This window comes from Haliotis cracherodii, unplaced genomic scaffold (genome assembly GCF_022045235.1).
Source record: "Haliotis cracherodii isolate W230 unplaced genomic scaffold, xgHalCrac1.p SCAF_3, whole genome shotgun sequence".
NCBI lineage: Eukaryota > Metazoa > Mollusca > Gastropoda > Lepetellida > Haliotidae > Haliotis > Haliotis cracherodii.
Window position 1 is genome coordinate 28,087,834 of NW_027266286.1, and position 14,716 is coordinate 28,102,549.

Consider the following 14,716-nt stretch of genomic DNA (forward strand, 5'->3'; position numbering starts at 1 on the left):
TATAGACTTCGGATCCTCGTCGCCTGGCAACGATGCCAAACAACAGTCCAGGACACATGTAACATCAGCCGTTCTCCATTTCTGTGGGCTCTTATGACAAGCACTGGAAATAGAGACCTATTTGTCACGGAAACTAAAGTTAAACATGTTTGTTTGTTTGTTTAATAAATATGTTTTGCAACAAGTCAGCAACATTCCAGCTATGGCACAGCGGCCTGTAAATAATCGGTTCTTGACTATAGCTAGACAAAACAGGGTTGATATTATCAGCAGCACCCCGTCTTGGAATGCTAGAGACCATTTCCAAACCAGGTGTCCCCGGAGTGTTTACCGTGTACACCAACTACCATCATGGATATTTTTATTGGATATTATCCAGTTTAGGTCACTTATAAATACACAGTATAAATACACTTATAAATTCACAGTATTAAGCGTTATTCCTCAATCACAAACGATTATCACGGCTTGGTGGGAGATCAACGCCCTATCTAAATGTTTTTTAAGACTTTTTAGCCCACCAGACCTGAAAAGCATGAATGTTTGTCGTCGCTAGTGGCTGGTCGTCCACGGCGTCTAAATATTAATAGTATTACTTCGGAGGAAATATGGCAAGATGATGTGAACCATCTCGCATTCCGCGGGGTTTTCACAAGCATATTCAAACCACTGTGTCCGTGCCTCAGCAGACATAAAGCAAGCGTCCTCGTGCTTCATCTATAGCTCAAGGAAAACCTATAAATCAGAATTTGTTTTTTTAAGGTTCAACATTCAAGGCCACAGTCAAGCTTTCAAAAAGTTTTATGGTAGACATGGGGAGGGCATTTTCAAATTCGACGCATCAGTGACCAAAATGATGTCAAATACCATTCCCTGTTTCGACTTGTACCATTTGTTCCCGTGTGTGTTTCTGGTGGACAATTGACATGCCTTTGCATGTGTTTGTTACGGGTGCCACCGGTGGGGCAGGATACGACCACCTGTTTGCGAACACCTATTATCATTTCTATTGGATAAGAAAAGGCTTTTGTCGCTTTATTTACATAACATATTGCAAACTGTATTTCTTAAATAAAAACACAATGAGCATCATCCATCAAAAAGCTCCGGACACAGCATCAAACTGAAGCCTATGATGACACACAAATTTGTTCAAGAAGCTCGAATAAGCAATCATATTTAAAAATGTCCATAACTCTGCATTTTTTTCACAGTGGAATGACATTTGATGTTTGGTATGTGTTTGATAAATAGTGGGCCCGTCACATATTTTTGTAATTGTTACATGTACGTTGTTTTGACCCTGCTCTGAAATTCGAAAATGTTGACCTTTAATTTGTCATTTATGTGACTTCTTTGGATAACATCATATTATGTTATAATCGGTAGGATTTGTTGTTAAGTCGACATGCACTATTCATGCAGAAATATTTGAATATCAATGCTAGCACCAATTTTCGTTAAGTGGCTGTTTTTGTTGACATTTTATAATGTTGACCATATATCAAGGAGAGCTACAGTACCCTGACGCTATTTTCACTATTTTTAACGATTAAACCTGGCACTCACGTAATGACATAACTCGTCATTTCGCGGACAGAACAACCGGAGACATCAAGCGATTATATCTTAATTAATTGAGTCACGCAATGCTACAGGAGAAATGGTATTGATCAGAATCTGGTTCTTTTCAACATGTAATTTCCCTAATGTGAATCTAATTCAGAAGAGTTACATTTTGCCCTCAATTAGACCAAGAGAAAACTAACGTAGTATAAAGGTCAAGTTGGTTCAGTAATTCTTGATAATATCTGTGAAATTGGAAAACACCCAAGACATAATACCCAAGCGAGTTGCACAGTTCAATTATATTTCATTAACAAGCATTACATGATCACTTGAGGCGCAAGTGTAGGTAGTCTGTTCATTTTGAAGTTTTTTTAGTGAAAAGTGTTTAACGCCGCTTTGAACAATATTTCAGTTTCATCACGACGTGTCAGCTTTATGTGGGAGTAATGGTTGAGGCGATGCCTGTCTTAGACGTGTAACACTTCGTTGAAACCTATGAACACAGCGAATGTGGGAGTCGAAACTATAATTATAGCGTATTTTTCTTACTTTAACGGGGCGGGAAAATGATAAAATCTGTCAAATTATATGGCTGTTAATGGTTGTAAAGAGATCATAAAAAAACCAAAACATTTTTGCAGGTATAATAAGTCTAGGCATTGGTAATCTCTTTAAAAGTGAGAATAGTATTATCATATGGCCATAGTTACACAGCTGTTACTGTGCGCAGTTCTAGCAAGTTTGTTCAAATCAAACTTTGACTGTCTGACAATTCACTATTTATTATGTCTATGAATACTAATGTCTTGTTTACTGAATGTCAAAAAGATATCAACCAACACATTTGTACACATTTCGTCCAGTACATGTTGGCATACCTGTATACATAAATGATTCCTGGGTGTAGGTTCTTGGCGTTCCTTTTCAGTTCTATCTGTTTAGAATGTGAAGAATAATTCTAATAACAGGAAAAGGGATTCCCTTTTCATACCGTACAGTGAAAGAGAGTGACAAAACCCTTTCTATATTCATGAGAAATGTATGCCGATAGCTGAGTCGATTGTGCAATTCCGACTATATCATGAAGATGTGTTTATGAATCAGTGTCAAAAGGTGATGATAACAGGTGTTCGCGAAAAGGTGAGCGTATTCTGCCACAGCTGTGGCAAGCGTCACAAACACATGCTGAGGCAAATCAATTGTTCACCTGAAAAAACCTCGGGAACACATTTTTCAGTCAACTTCAACAAACTTCAAGAAAACGTTCACATTTGCAAAAACGTTCACATGGTATCGACATCAAGATGGGAAGACCTTCACAGCACAGAACAACATATTTTGTTCACAATTTTGAAAATTACCAAACATTCATACTATTAGTTTAGTGCACATTATCTGATTCATTTTAATGTACTCCTTGTTTCAGGTCTGTTGTACTTCGTCAGCTCCGTGGTAAACCCGATACTGTACAACGTCTTGTCCAAGAAGTACAGAACAGCTTTCAAGAGAACGCTGTGTCAGTGCTGGCCCAAAAGCGGTTACACCAACGACATGAGTGTGTACAAGTCATCGCGGTCATGTGGAACGTCTGTTACGATCTATACCAATCATAAACTGTTGCCGAAAGAGAAGTCACGGATACTAAATTCAGATTCTGAGATTGTTCACTCCGCGCTGTAGGAACACCACACATACGTTATATTTGTGTACATAGAACACCTCCAGACAGGAACACACCTTGCATATTGTGATTGTGAATTAAAATGCACTACCATAAATAGCATTTACCATTGTGTATATAAATTATGGAATATTGTGAAGGACATTGAAGGCATCTCTCAAACATGTTGTCTTATAAGGCAGAGAATGCATGCCGCACTTTGTTAAATATCAAATATTGGTAGATATTACTTTCAAATTGTAGTATAAAGGCTATGGTTTTTTGCAATTAGATTTGTTCGTTATAATTGGATACTGCGAAAATGTCCCTTATGTTAATCCATAAATTAATGTTTTTGACGTGGGAGACTTCCAAGAGTAGTGAATCATCGCATTACTGTCTTTGCCAGTTTTTCGCACTTCATTTTCACATTTAAATGACTTGGGAAATGTTGTCGACTTTAAGACATTTAATTATTTTTCTCCAAGTGCGGAAATGACATGTGTTTGAACTGAAGTGCCATATGTTTTGTAAATCGGGTTTGAAAGTATGAAGACCCACGACACGTTCGCATGATGTCTCAAATGAGGCGTTTTCTTACCTAAACCGACATACGTTTTGCTTCACATTTTCTCACAGTCATAATTTAGATTGATGTAAAGTTATTTATAGTGAACATTTTTATGACAGCTAACAATTCATTACTGTCAGTGATCATGTGCTAAGATAGCTAAACTTTCTAGACCATCAGTGATGGTAATATACGATCGTTGTGTTGAGAAACATGCCGAGAGACATCCCTGACAGCAGATGTAAAAAACATCGCTTGGAAAGGTCGTAAATGGAAATACCAAGGTTTTAAACAGCATGATGAATCTGCACATGAAATGGATCAACCTAACAAACTTGAAATAAGAGAATTTAATCAACTCTTCCAAGACCAGATGTTGATGTATTTATAGGTTTCAAAATAATTATGCTTTGCACTACGTTTGGTCGTCCATGTATTTAATTGAATATACATATGTGTGTTGATGTTGTAACACGACACCTGATGCGTACGGGTCATGTTTAATGGCACAGACATATCAGGGAATACTTTTTTTGGCAAAAACAGAATTCGAACGGAACAAATGATTAACTTATATGTATTAAAATTCTTACCTTTTTTGATTAATAGTTCATTTATGTGTCTGCTAACGTAATTTATCGCAGTGATTTAATCATTTAATAACGGGAGGATTAATCATCGATGAAAGTGTTTTGGTGTTTTTAACAGATAATTCGATGATGATCAGGAAAACGTCGTTACATTTTGAACTATATTGACCATTTGGTATGTGTTTAATATTACCAATAATAATTGGAGGTGTCCAAGTCTGTTCAGTATGACATCAATGTCTCATAAGATTTGATTTCTGTATTTATTTACTATTGTTTCATGTGTATATAGGGCACGGGTGGCCGAATCGTCTAATGTGCCACAATTCGCTGTGCAGAGTTGCGTCCCTTAGGCATGCCAGAAACCTGTGATTGCGGTTCTAATCCCGGTTCGTCCTGACTATGGTTCTAGATTTGTAACATTGCACCATAGCCGTTGTCATGGGTTACACCAAAATTATATTTCACCGTCTACGACATGCATCACTGCTGTGCTTCTTACCGAATTAAGCCGCCAACTGAAACTATGTTCAAGATGGCGTTAAACCCAACTTCCATACAGCTACTGTGTATGAAAATGTTACTTTTTGAACGATTGTTTTGTTAAAGTCTTGAAACATCATTGAACTCAGGCCTGTTGTATATACTTTGATTCTAAGTATACTCGTCACATGTGCTATTATAGATGTGCATTGTTGCTATTACTTGATCATGGGTTCGAACTCCGTTTCGCCCCGAGTATGTTATTAGATTTGTCATCAAACCGTGCTCTTGGCTAAACGCCCCGACTTGTCATCACGCTCATGAATAAACAGAAAATCACAAAGTGTTTCTCTGCCTGATTAGAATAAGTAGTTCATGTCCCATGGCCGTAATTTATTAATAACACTAATTGATTCACCGGTTTCAAAAATATTGCTTGCCCTTGTATACACGATAAAGAATTAACATTCATAAGAAACTTTCAAAATATTCAAAAGGAACTTTACTGTATTCTTACAAAAGCGAAGAAAGAAAATTAGAAGGTCTATCTTTTCTATCACCGACAGAAGGTTTGGAGACAAAAATCCGTAAACTTATTTATAAAAAAGGCATATCTCAGCATTGATAAAACGTAACCCCTTTTATTTAGTCAGGAAACTCCGTATTACCAAAAGTTGTTTGTGTAATGTCAATATATATAACAAATGACTTAAGTCCAGACGCAGTTTACCTGAATCTAAATTGTTTTAAATGCGGGCATCTTCACCGTTTCAGTTCGGTCTAAGAGGGCTTATCTGTATATAGGAAAGATGTGATTACCGTATCAATATTTTGTATGATTTTTATTTTTTTTGTTAACAATAACAGTTTACGCACGCCAGTCTTGTCAGCCATGTTAGCTATGGTAGCATGTTATTATAAACTTGTCAATTTCTCAGGTTTACAAATGTATTGCAAATATTTCATTTTGTGAAGTAACTTTTCAACGTTTTCCATTAACATCCACTCCCGTCAAGCGTAGCTTAAGTACACGTGAAATAGAATATTTAGACATGCAGAGATGCGATGTTCATATTCACGTTGTAACCATTTTGGAAATAATGGTAAATTGAATGCCAGAATCATGCTGTCGAAATGGCAATTACATGTGTCGTGGATATGTTACAGTCAATGTGTCAATTTTCACTTAGACTGTTTACAAAAAGCCAAAATATTTCAATTATTTCACAATTATTTTTATATTTATTGTATCATAATAGTGAATTCCAAACATTTCTTACCTCTATTTCGTCACACAGTGACTGAAATTGATTGGATTAAAAGACAACCAAAATCAATGCATATTTTATTCTTCTTTTTTTGTTGCTTCTAATCCTATAATTAGTCTTATGTGATGTTTGTAAGCCCTTTTGAACTTCTTAATAACTTTAAGTCAATCTGACGAAGACAATTTTTTTGTAAAATGACGTTTTGTAAATTGCCTATGTGGAAAGATCAGTCATTTTACACATTGATCGTGACATATATTCCGGTACGTACCTCAGCCTACATTGACTTAATGCTCATCAAATTGTTTCAGTATACAATACAGCTTGCTCCACTCTTTGGTTATATATGAATTAGTAATATTTCTTTAAACCAATCATTCTCATGTTAGGTATTGCCTTCTCTAGCGAGGCCATATATTAAGAGGTTTTTTAGTTGCTTTTGAAGTACAACAAATTATTGTTTTATGTTTTCATGTGATTAATTTGTAAATTATATCATGATGCACATTTCTGTACATATTCATTGATATGTTTAAATCACCATGCCTTTTTGTGCTTGTTCTCAGTTCTTTTGATTAAATACGCTTGTGGATATCGGTGTTTGTGACTGTGCGCGTGGTATGTTGTGAGGTTCAATGACGTTTATAACGTTACAAAGTTTGAACAGGGCATTTGGCGTAATGTCTTTTATCACATATGACCTTTGTGTACTTCATTGAGAAAGTCTACTGGGAAATCTGCTTTATTGCAGAAACAAATAAAGGCACATCATCACAGCGAGTGTTTGGAAAGCAAATAAAATTGGTTATTTTACAGTGCACCAACGACTGGTTGTGAAATATAGCAGTGATTCTACAGCGGTAGGATGAAAATGAACTAACAAAGGTTTACATTTCTTCGCTCTTATAATATGTGTAATTGGTGATTGGACAAATCTCATTTGCTTTACGTCGCTTTTAGTATAGTTATAGTAATCCCATGTCGCGATTGGGAATACCAAAAATGTGTTCATATATGTGTGCCTACGTGGGAATCGAATCTTGGTCTTCGATGTGACGCTTTCACAACTGGTCTGTCACACCTCACCTATGGATAAGAAGTAATGATCTTCTGGTAGTCCAGTCATGCACGTGATGAGGCGGATTTGACATAGCTTATATATTAAATGCAAAAGTTATGGGTTGGGTCCGTGCGTGCGTGTGCGTGCGTGCATGAACGTGCGTGTGTGTGTGTTCGTGTGCGTGTATGTGTGTGTGTGTGTGTGTGTGTGTGTGTGTGTGTGTGTGTGTGTGTGTGTGTGTGTGTGTGTGTGTGTGTGTGTTGCTGCATGTACTAGTCCGGACTTATTCCAGTTTCATTGTGTTGGACAACTGAGATACCATGCCGCATGGATGCCCAGCTGAGACACACTATATTCTTCGAGCCGACTAGTCCTTGTTTTACCTCGTTGTTTCCGAGCGCCATGCAGGGCTACTACAACTACCATCTTTTTACGTCTTTAGTAATGTCGCGACCAGGGTACCGAACTACCGGCCTTCCGCTCTCAAGGCAGACACTTTTGTACACATTTATTTGTCTAATGATCCTCTTGTGAAGCATGTCGGGACTCATGATAAAAACAAGGCATTCCACAGTTTTTTTAAACGAGCCAAGGATGTGGGACATAATCTCATTGTCAATGTTGATTTTGTTGATGTTTTTTCTGTACTGTTGGACGGTACAAAAATAAGTATCAACCAAGCGAAGTGCCATATCAAATCGGCCCTGACTCAGGGAGGGCCTATCAGAACGACCACTGCATCGTATTTATGTGCAAGCCTGCAGAGTCCTTCGCTTGTGATGAAGCCGGCTGGCCTGAAAAGTGAAACAGAAGGTTTTCTCTTTGCTGATCAAGACCAGTCACTGCCCACTCGAAACCGTCAATGTGTGATTTTGCATCATGTAAATATGAAATACAGATAATGCAATGAATTATAATGAGACTGGCCAACACATTGTCAGTGGATGCTCAGCTTTGGCACAAACACAGTATCTTAAACGACATGATGGAGTGGCTCGATCCTTTCATTGCCGTCTTCACCATGCTTGTGGTTTTGACACCGAGGTCCATCTATGGTACGACCCAGAATATGAGGAAGGCGTCATATGGAAAATGATAAATATAAGATTCTTACAGCCTCAGACCTGTCCAGACCAACAAACCGTATCGTGTCCTTTTTAATAAATTCAATGAAAGCATTTATATTATTGAATTTTCTGTCCCTTTTGACACTAATGCGACTGATGGCGAATATGCAGACGTCGCTTTCGAAATGTCACGCTTGCATCCCAAGTCCCAAGTTGTCCGACTCCCCATTGTTCTCGGCGCCTTAGGTTTGGTACCTCCCAATCTGTATACTGACATTGGGGGAGTACACGGGTTTTCTGCCAGGAAGACAGCCCTTCTGATAATCTGGGTAATGCAGAAGGCTGCAGTGTTGGGGAGTGTTGACATTCTCCGAAAGGTTCTGGGTGGGTTAGACAAAGCAGCTTCCCGGGAGACGTCCCATTCGCTGTCTGGGCTGCGTGTAGAGGGGCAAGGGCCCTGAGCTGATGATGATTATAACCAGCCTGACTGTGTCAGGGTCACTCAAGCCCTCTTTGCTGCATTTTTTATTTTAATCTGTAAATAATAATAATAATAATAATATTGCTATTTATTTTGAAATCTTTTGTAATAGGCATTGCGTTTTCTTTATAAATCATAAACCACGAATGCCAGCAGTTAAAACCTACCTGTACCAACCAGTTCAACCCACGTAACAAACTTGCGCCATTTTCAGTCAGCAGCTGGTTAGACTTAAAGGGCTTGCGACTACTCTAACAGGCACTGAGTATTGATTCGGGAGGACGGTGTAGTCAGGTTCATCAGCTGTTGGGACGAGCTCTCGATGCAACACGATGCACACCCACACATGCTGAAAACATACAGGACGACTCCCTAATTAAGCCTAATGTAACGCGCTTTGTGACGTAGTTTTTCTTATTTCCGCCACATATCTCCTACAAAGGAATATTTCAATAGGTTTTCCATTCCTTCCTATCGCAGAGGACTCTCGAGAGTTGTGCGATCGACTTGATATAGGGCTACATTAAGATACATCCATCTCTCTGTTGAGCGCCTGTCCATATAAGTGTTATAATATTTTCAGTAAACTTTAAAGTGCATTTTGTGAAAGTCACGCAAAGTGGGACCTCGTTATTCTGGACTGGATTCTTTGAACTCGTTCAGTTAACACAACACAACACAAACTGCCAAAAGAAAGTATACACTTCAAATTTGGATTTGACCAAAGAATGTTTCGGCTGAAAACAGTCGCCTGAACACTTCTAACGTAAGGTGCAAAACACAACTACGATACCGGTGTCACATACCTCACCTTTGGATTTTTTGCATGCCACCATCAAGCATGGGTGTATACTTTCTTTTGTCCGGCAGTTTTTATATAGAATAAACAGTACGAGTTGAATGAGAAACCTTTTATTCACACATATTCACAAATTTACGAATCAACGCATCAGTGTTGTATTTTGAATAATGGTATGACCACCGATACTTGTATGTTTCACGGACTGGTGCTCATTTCAAGGTAAGCCATCACCATGAACCACGGACTACCCCATCACTCAGGCACAGATTGGCCACCACAGTCAGGCTCGTATTAACCACCACAGTCAGGCTCGTATTAACCACCACAGTCAGGCTCGTATTAACCACCACAGTCAGGATCGTATGAGCCTCACTCACAGTATCGGATGAACCACAACACCAAGTCTCGGATTAGCCATCACCATCCGATTCTTATCAACAATGACACTCAGTCTCGGATTAGCCACCACCCTGAGTCTCGGATTAGCCACCACCCTCAGTCTCGGATTAGCCATCACACTCAGTTTCGGATTAGCCATCACACTCAGCCTCAGATTAGCCATCACACTCAGTCCCGGATTAGCCATCACCATCCGATTCTTATCAACAATGACACTCAGTCTCCGATTAGCCACCACCCTCAGTCTCGGATTAGCCACCACCCTCAGCCTCGGATTAGCCATCACACTCAGCCTCAGATTAGCCATCACACCCAGTCCCGGATGAACCACAACGCCAAGACTCGGATTGGCCACCACTCTCAGTCTCGGATTAGCCATCACCATCAGATTCCTATCAACAATGACACTCAGTCTCGGATAAGCCACCACACTCAGTCTCGGATTAGCCACCACCCTCAGTCTCGGATTAGCCCCCACGCTCAGTCTCGTATTAACCACCACAGTCAGGCTCGTATGAGCCTCACTCACAGTATCGGATGAACCACAACACCAAGTCTCGGATTAGCCACCACCCTCAGTCTCGGATTAGCCATCACACTCAGTTTCGGATTAGCCATCACACTCAGCCTCAGATTAGCCATCACACTCAGTCCCGGATGAACCACAACGCCAAGTCTCGGATTAGCCACCACACTCAGTCTCGGATTAGCCATCACCATCCGATTCTTATCAACAATGACACTCAGTCTCCGATTAGCCACCACCCTCAGTCTCGGATTAGCCACCACCCTCAGTCTCGGATTAGCCATCACACTCAGTCTCGGATAAGCCACCACACTCAGTCTCAGATTAGCCATCACACTCAGTCTCGGATTAGCCATCACACTCAGCCTCGGATTAGCCACCACGCTGTCTCGTATTAATCACCACACTCAGTCTCGGATTAGCCATCACACTCAGTTCCGGATTAGCCATCACCATCAGATTCTTATCAACCATGACACTCAGTCTCGGATTAGACCCCACGCTCAGTCTCAGATTAGCCATTACACTCAGTTTCGTATTAGCAATCACACTCAGCCTCGGATTAGCCATCACACTCAGTCTCGGATTAGCCATCACACTCAGTCCCGGATGAACCACATCGCCAAGTCTCGGATTAGCCACCACACCAAGTCTCGGATTAGCCATCACCATCAGATTCCTATCAACAATGACCCTCAGTCTCGGATAAGCCACCACTCTCAGTCTCAGATTAGCCATCACACTCTGTCTCGGATTAGCCATCACACTCAGCCTCGGATTAGCCATCACGCTCAGTCTTGGATTAGCCATCACAATCAGTCCCGGATTAGCCATCACACTCAGTCTCAGATAGCCACCACGCTCAGCCTGGATTAGCCTCACACTGAGTCTCGGATTAGCCGCCACCCTCAGTCTCGGATTAGCCATCACACCCAGTCTCGGATTAGCCATCACCATCAGTCTCGTATTCTCCACCACACTCAGTCTCGGATTAGTCATCACTCTCAGTCTCGGATTAGCCACCACCCTCAGTCTCGGATTAGTCATCACACTCAGTCTCGTATTAACCACCACGCTCAGTTTCGGATAAGCCATCACACTCAGTCTCCATCAATTTCCAACTAGCAATCGCCATCTGTCTTGAACTAGGCATCGCCTCCTTTGAGGATTTCGGCTGGTTTCAAGTTGGTTAACTGTCTTATCTTGCATGTGCTTAAAGCACGCGAAAAGGCTATGCGGCATAGATAATGTTACGTTTGTCATGTCACTCAATGAATACATAAATATATTACAAATAACATTCCGCAGGCTATTTATCGCTAAAGGCAAAAGGGAATGTGACGTTGAGCCACAAAATTACACTTCACCATTACCTCGTTGCATAACTTCAGTGTTTGTTTGTTGTTTAACGCCGCACTCAGCAATATTCTAACTGTATGACGGCGGTCTGTAAGACATCCAGCCTGGACAAGACAATCCACTGATTGGCATCATGAGCATCATCCACGCAATTTGGATACCATTACATTCATCAACCAATTCCAAGTCAGCGAGCCTGACCACCGATTCCGGTTGCTGAAGGCCCATTCTTACCCGGATGCCCATTCATTGTGATGTCGGTGTGCACAATGCCGAATTGCGTCCCTTGAAAAAACCCGGTCCTCCAAGGTTATGTTTGTCTTCACTTACCCATGCTCAGGGGTTTCTCCGAAGTGATTAGCGTCTGAGGTCTGCATCACTTCAGGCTTTCCTCCAACATTAAAGTTACACTCCGTCAACCATTGTCCTATTATAACGTCATCAACTGAAAATCGCAACATGTTGAACTTTAGGCATATACGTTTTATCAATTTGTACAACAGACTTTGTATCAAGAACATTTGATGCAGAAATGTTGACATGATTATTTTCCTACATACATGTGTGACATCATGATATATTTCTTATTTGACGTTTTTTTTATGAGAGTGTGAGTGAGTTAGTGATTGAGGTCTCCCTTCGCATGGAAATCGAAGTGCCCATGTATGGTGCAAACAAACCTGTGGATCATAATCAGGAAATGCAAGGAATCACGATTTTGACCTTTAGGAAATCAGCGACCCCGGTAAAGAGTACACACCGTACCGCAAAATTATACCCACATTGTTACATTCAAACAATTTCACTACACTTTGAAAATGTTGGACCTATCTATCTTAAGTTACTGTTAATGCATCTACATGTACATGTAGGTTTATATCTACAAGCTCTTTCATGGGCGGTCGGGTAGCCTAGTGGTTAAAGCGGTCGCTCGTCACGCCGAAGACCCGGGTTCGATTCACGACAAGGGTGAAGCCCATTTCAGGTGTCCCCCGCCGTGATATTGCTGGTTTATTGCTAAAAGCGGCGTAAGACCATACTCACTCACTCCTCACTATAAGCTCTTTCGAATCCCGTTTGTCAGCATCATACCCGGGCTCGCAATTTTCATCAAAGAGCTAAACGTCTGAGACTTGCATCACTTCGGGCGATCCTTCCCCATTAAGCTGAACCGCCGTGATATTAGTGGAATATTGAATGTTGAAATCGGCGATAAAACCCATCTCACTCACAATCACTATACGCTCTATCGTTCGACCCATGTTACATAAAATACGGTTTCCTGTTAACAGAGTCCAAAAGCATGGTAAAACCACACTTGCGAATACTAGTACTAACGATCGCCTGCATGGTCTAGTGGTAGAGCTTTCCGCCAGGAGAGAAGATGGTCCGGTGTTCGATACCCGGCCGCATCATACCAAAAGACGTTAAAGGTGGTACTTGTTGTTATCAGGTGTGGCGCTCTGCATTTAGGGGCTAAAACAAGGACTAGTCGGCTCGGGGTCAGTATACTGTGTCTGAGTGGGGTATTCATGTTAAAACTGCGGCATGGTATCTCATTGGCTATAAAATCGGTCCGGACTAGTAAAAGCAACCATGTCGCTATATAAGTGACCTGTGAAGAACCGGGTTAGAAAAGGTCTTCAGCAGCCCATGCTTGCCGTAAGAGGCGACTATGCTTGCCGTAAGAGGCGACTAACGGGAGCGGGTGGTCAGGCTCGCTGACTTGGTTGATGCATGTCATCGTATCCCAATTGCGCGGATCAATGCTCTTGATGTCAATCTATGGATTGTCTGGTACAGACTCGATTATTTACAGACCGCTGTCATATGGCTGGAATATTGCTGAGTGCGGCGTTAAACAACAAACAACAAACAACAAACAAAACGCTATATAAGTGCAATAATCTTGGACGCGACGTTAAACCCTATTTCAGCTCACCTCTAATACTAACGACAGTAGCAATACAATGCCCATACTACATAAATAACCTTGATCATCCGTGTTTTTATTCTATTTGGAGTGAAACACAAACTTGGTGTTAGGCTGAATCATGATCAAGAGTTAGCATATTCCCGAGTCTGTCTAGATCTGATTGTTTGGAATAAAGAAAGGTGTTACCTTCACATTTAAGATGAAAAAAACTGAAACACATGAATTAGTACAGCCATGTTAAGTCGTAAATCTGCATGAAAGAATATTGAATGCCTTCAGTCAATCCATTTTTCTACGCATTGTTTCAGTATTGTTTATTACCAAACGCAATTCAGATTATTATTGTGGTTTTATTTCAGTTTGTTATTCCACAGCAGTAATATGAAGCTGACCTCTGCCTCGTGTATGTCTGAGAAGAAAGAGTGATAGCCTTACAATTCCTTTGATGAATATAATGCGAGTCGTATCTTTGATAATCGATAAGTAACATTCAATAAGAAAGGCGTGCATTTGTGAACTAATGACAATATGATACTTATGCAAGGTTTATTACAATGTCACGACATCATTTGAATCCGATAAAATTTCCCACGATCCTCAGCTACGTGTTTGTAGAGTTTCTTTATTATCGAATAGCATTGCCTGTTGATCGCATCAGCGAAACAGTGGTGTTAATGGTGATCGGCTCCGTTGTACGCGTGATATTAGATGGAAGTAAACTATAGCAATTCGAAACTGCAATCAGTGTTAGAGATGACCTGCGAATACAAAACAAAAAATAAAGAGATATCCTGTTGACTGTGACGAATGAGGACATTGTTAGAGGTCTTGCATCATACACTACTGTTCAAAAGAAACGTAACCTCGATCGGGTTTACGCGTTACTGTTAAATGCAACATTGGAAGTTGTCACAGGTGTTAGTATGCATGGTCATGTTCCCATAT

General features: G+C 40.5%; 2 protein-coding genes across 3 annotated transcripts in view; one reads left to right on the top strand and one right to left on the bottom strand.

Moving 5' to 3' along the window:
• Positions 1 to 3,394, top strand: part of LOC139474851 (pyrokinin-1 receptor-like) — a 91,389-nt gene extending 87,995 nt beyond the window's left edge. For both annotated transcript variants that reach the window (XM_071258001.1, XM_071258002.1), the window contains exon 4: positions 2,996 to 3,394. In XM_071258001.1, the coding sequence (XP_071114102.1) occupies positions 2,996 to 3,249 (254 nt within the window). In that variant the 3' untranslated portion in view covers positions 3,250 to 3,394. The remainder of the gene's footprint in view (positions 1 to 2,995) is intronic.
• Positions 3,395 to 10,848: 7,454 nt separating this feature from the next.
• On the bottom strand, positions 10,849 to 11,475 carry LOC139475332 (coiled-coil domain-containing protein 8-like). The gene has a single exon (XM_071258557.1). The coding sequence runs from the start codon at positions 11,473 to 11,475 to the stop codon at positions 10,849 to 10,851; it is 627 nt and encodes a 208-aa protein (XP_071114658.1).
• Positions 11,476 to 14,716: the final 3,241 nt, after the last annotated feature.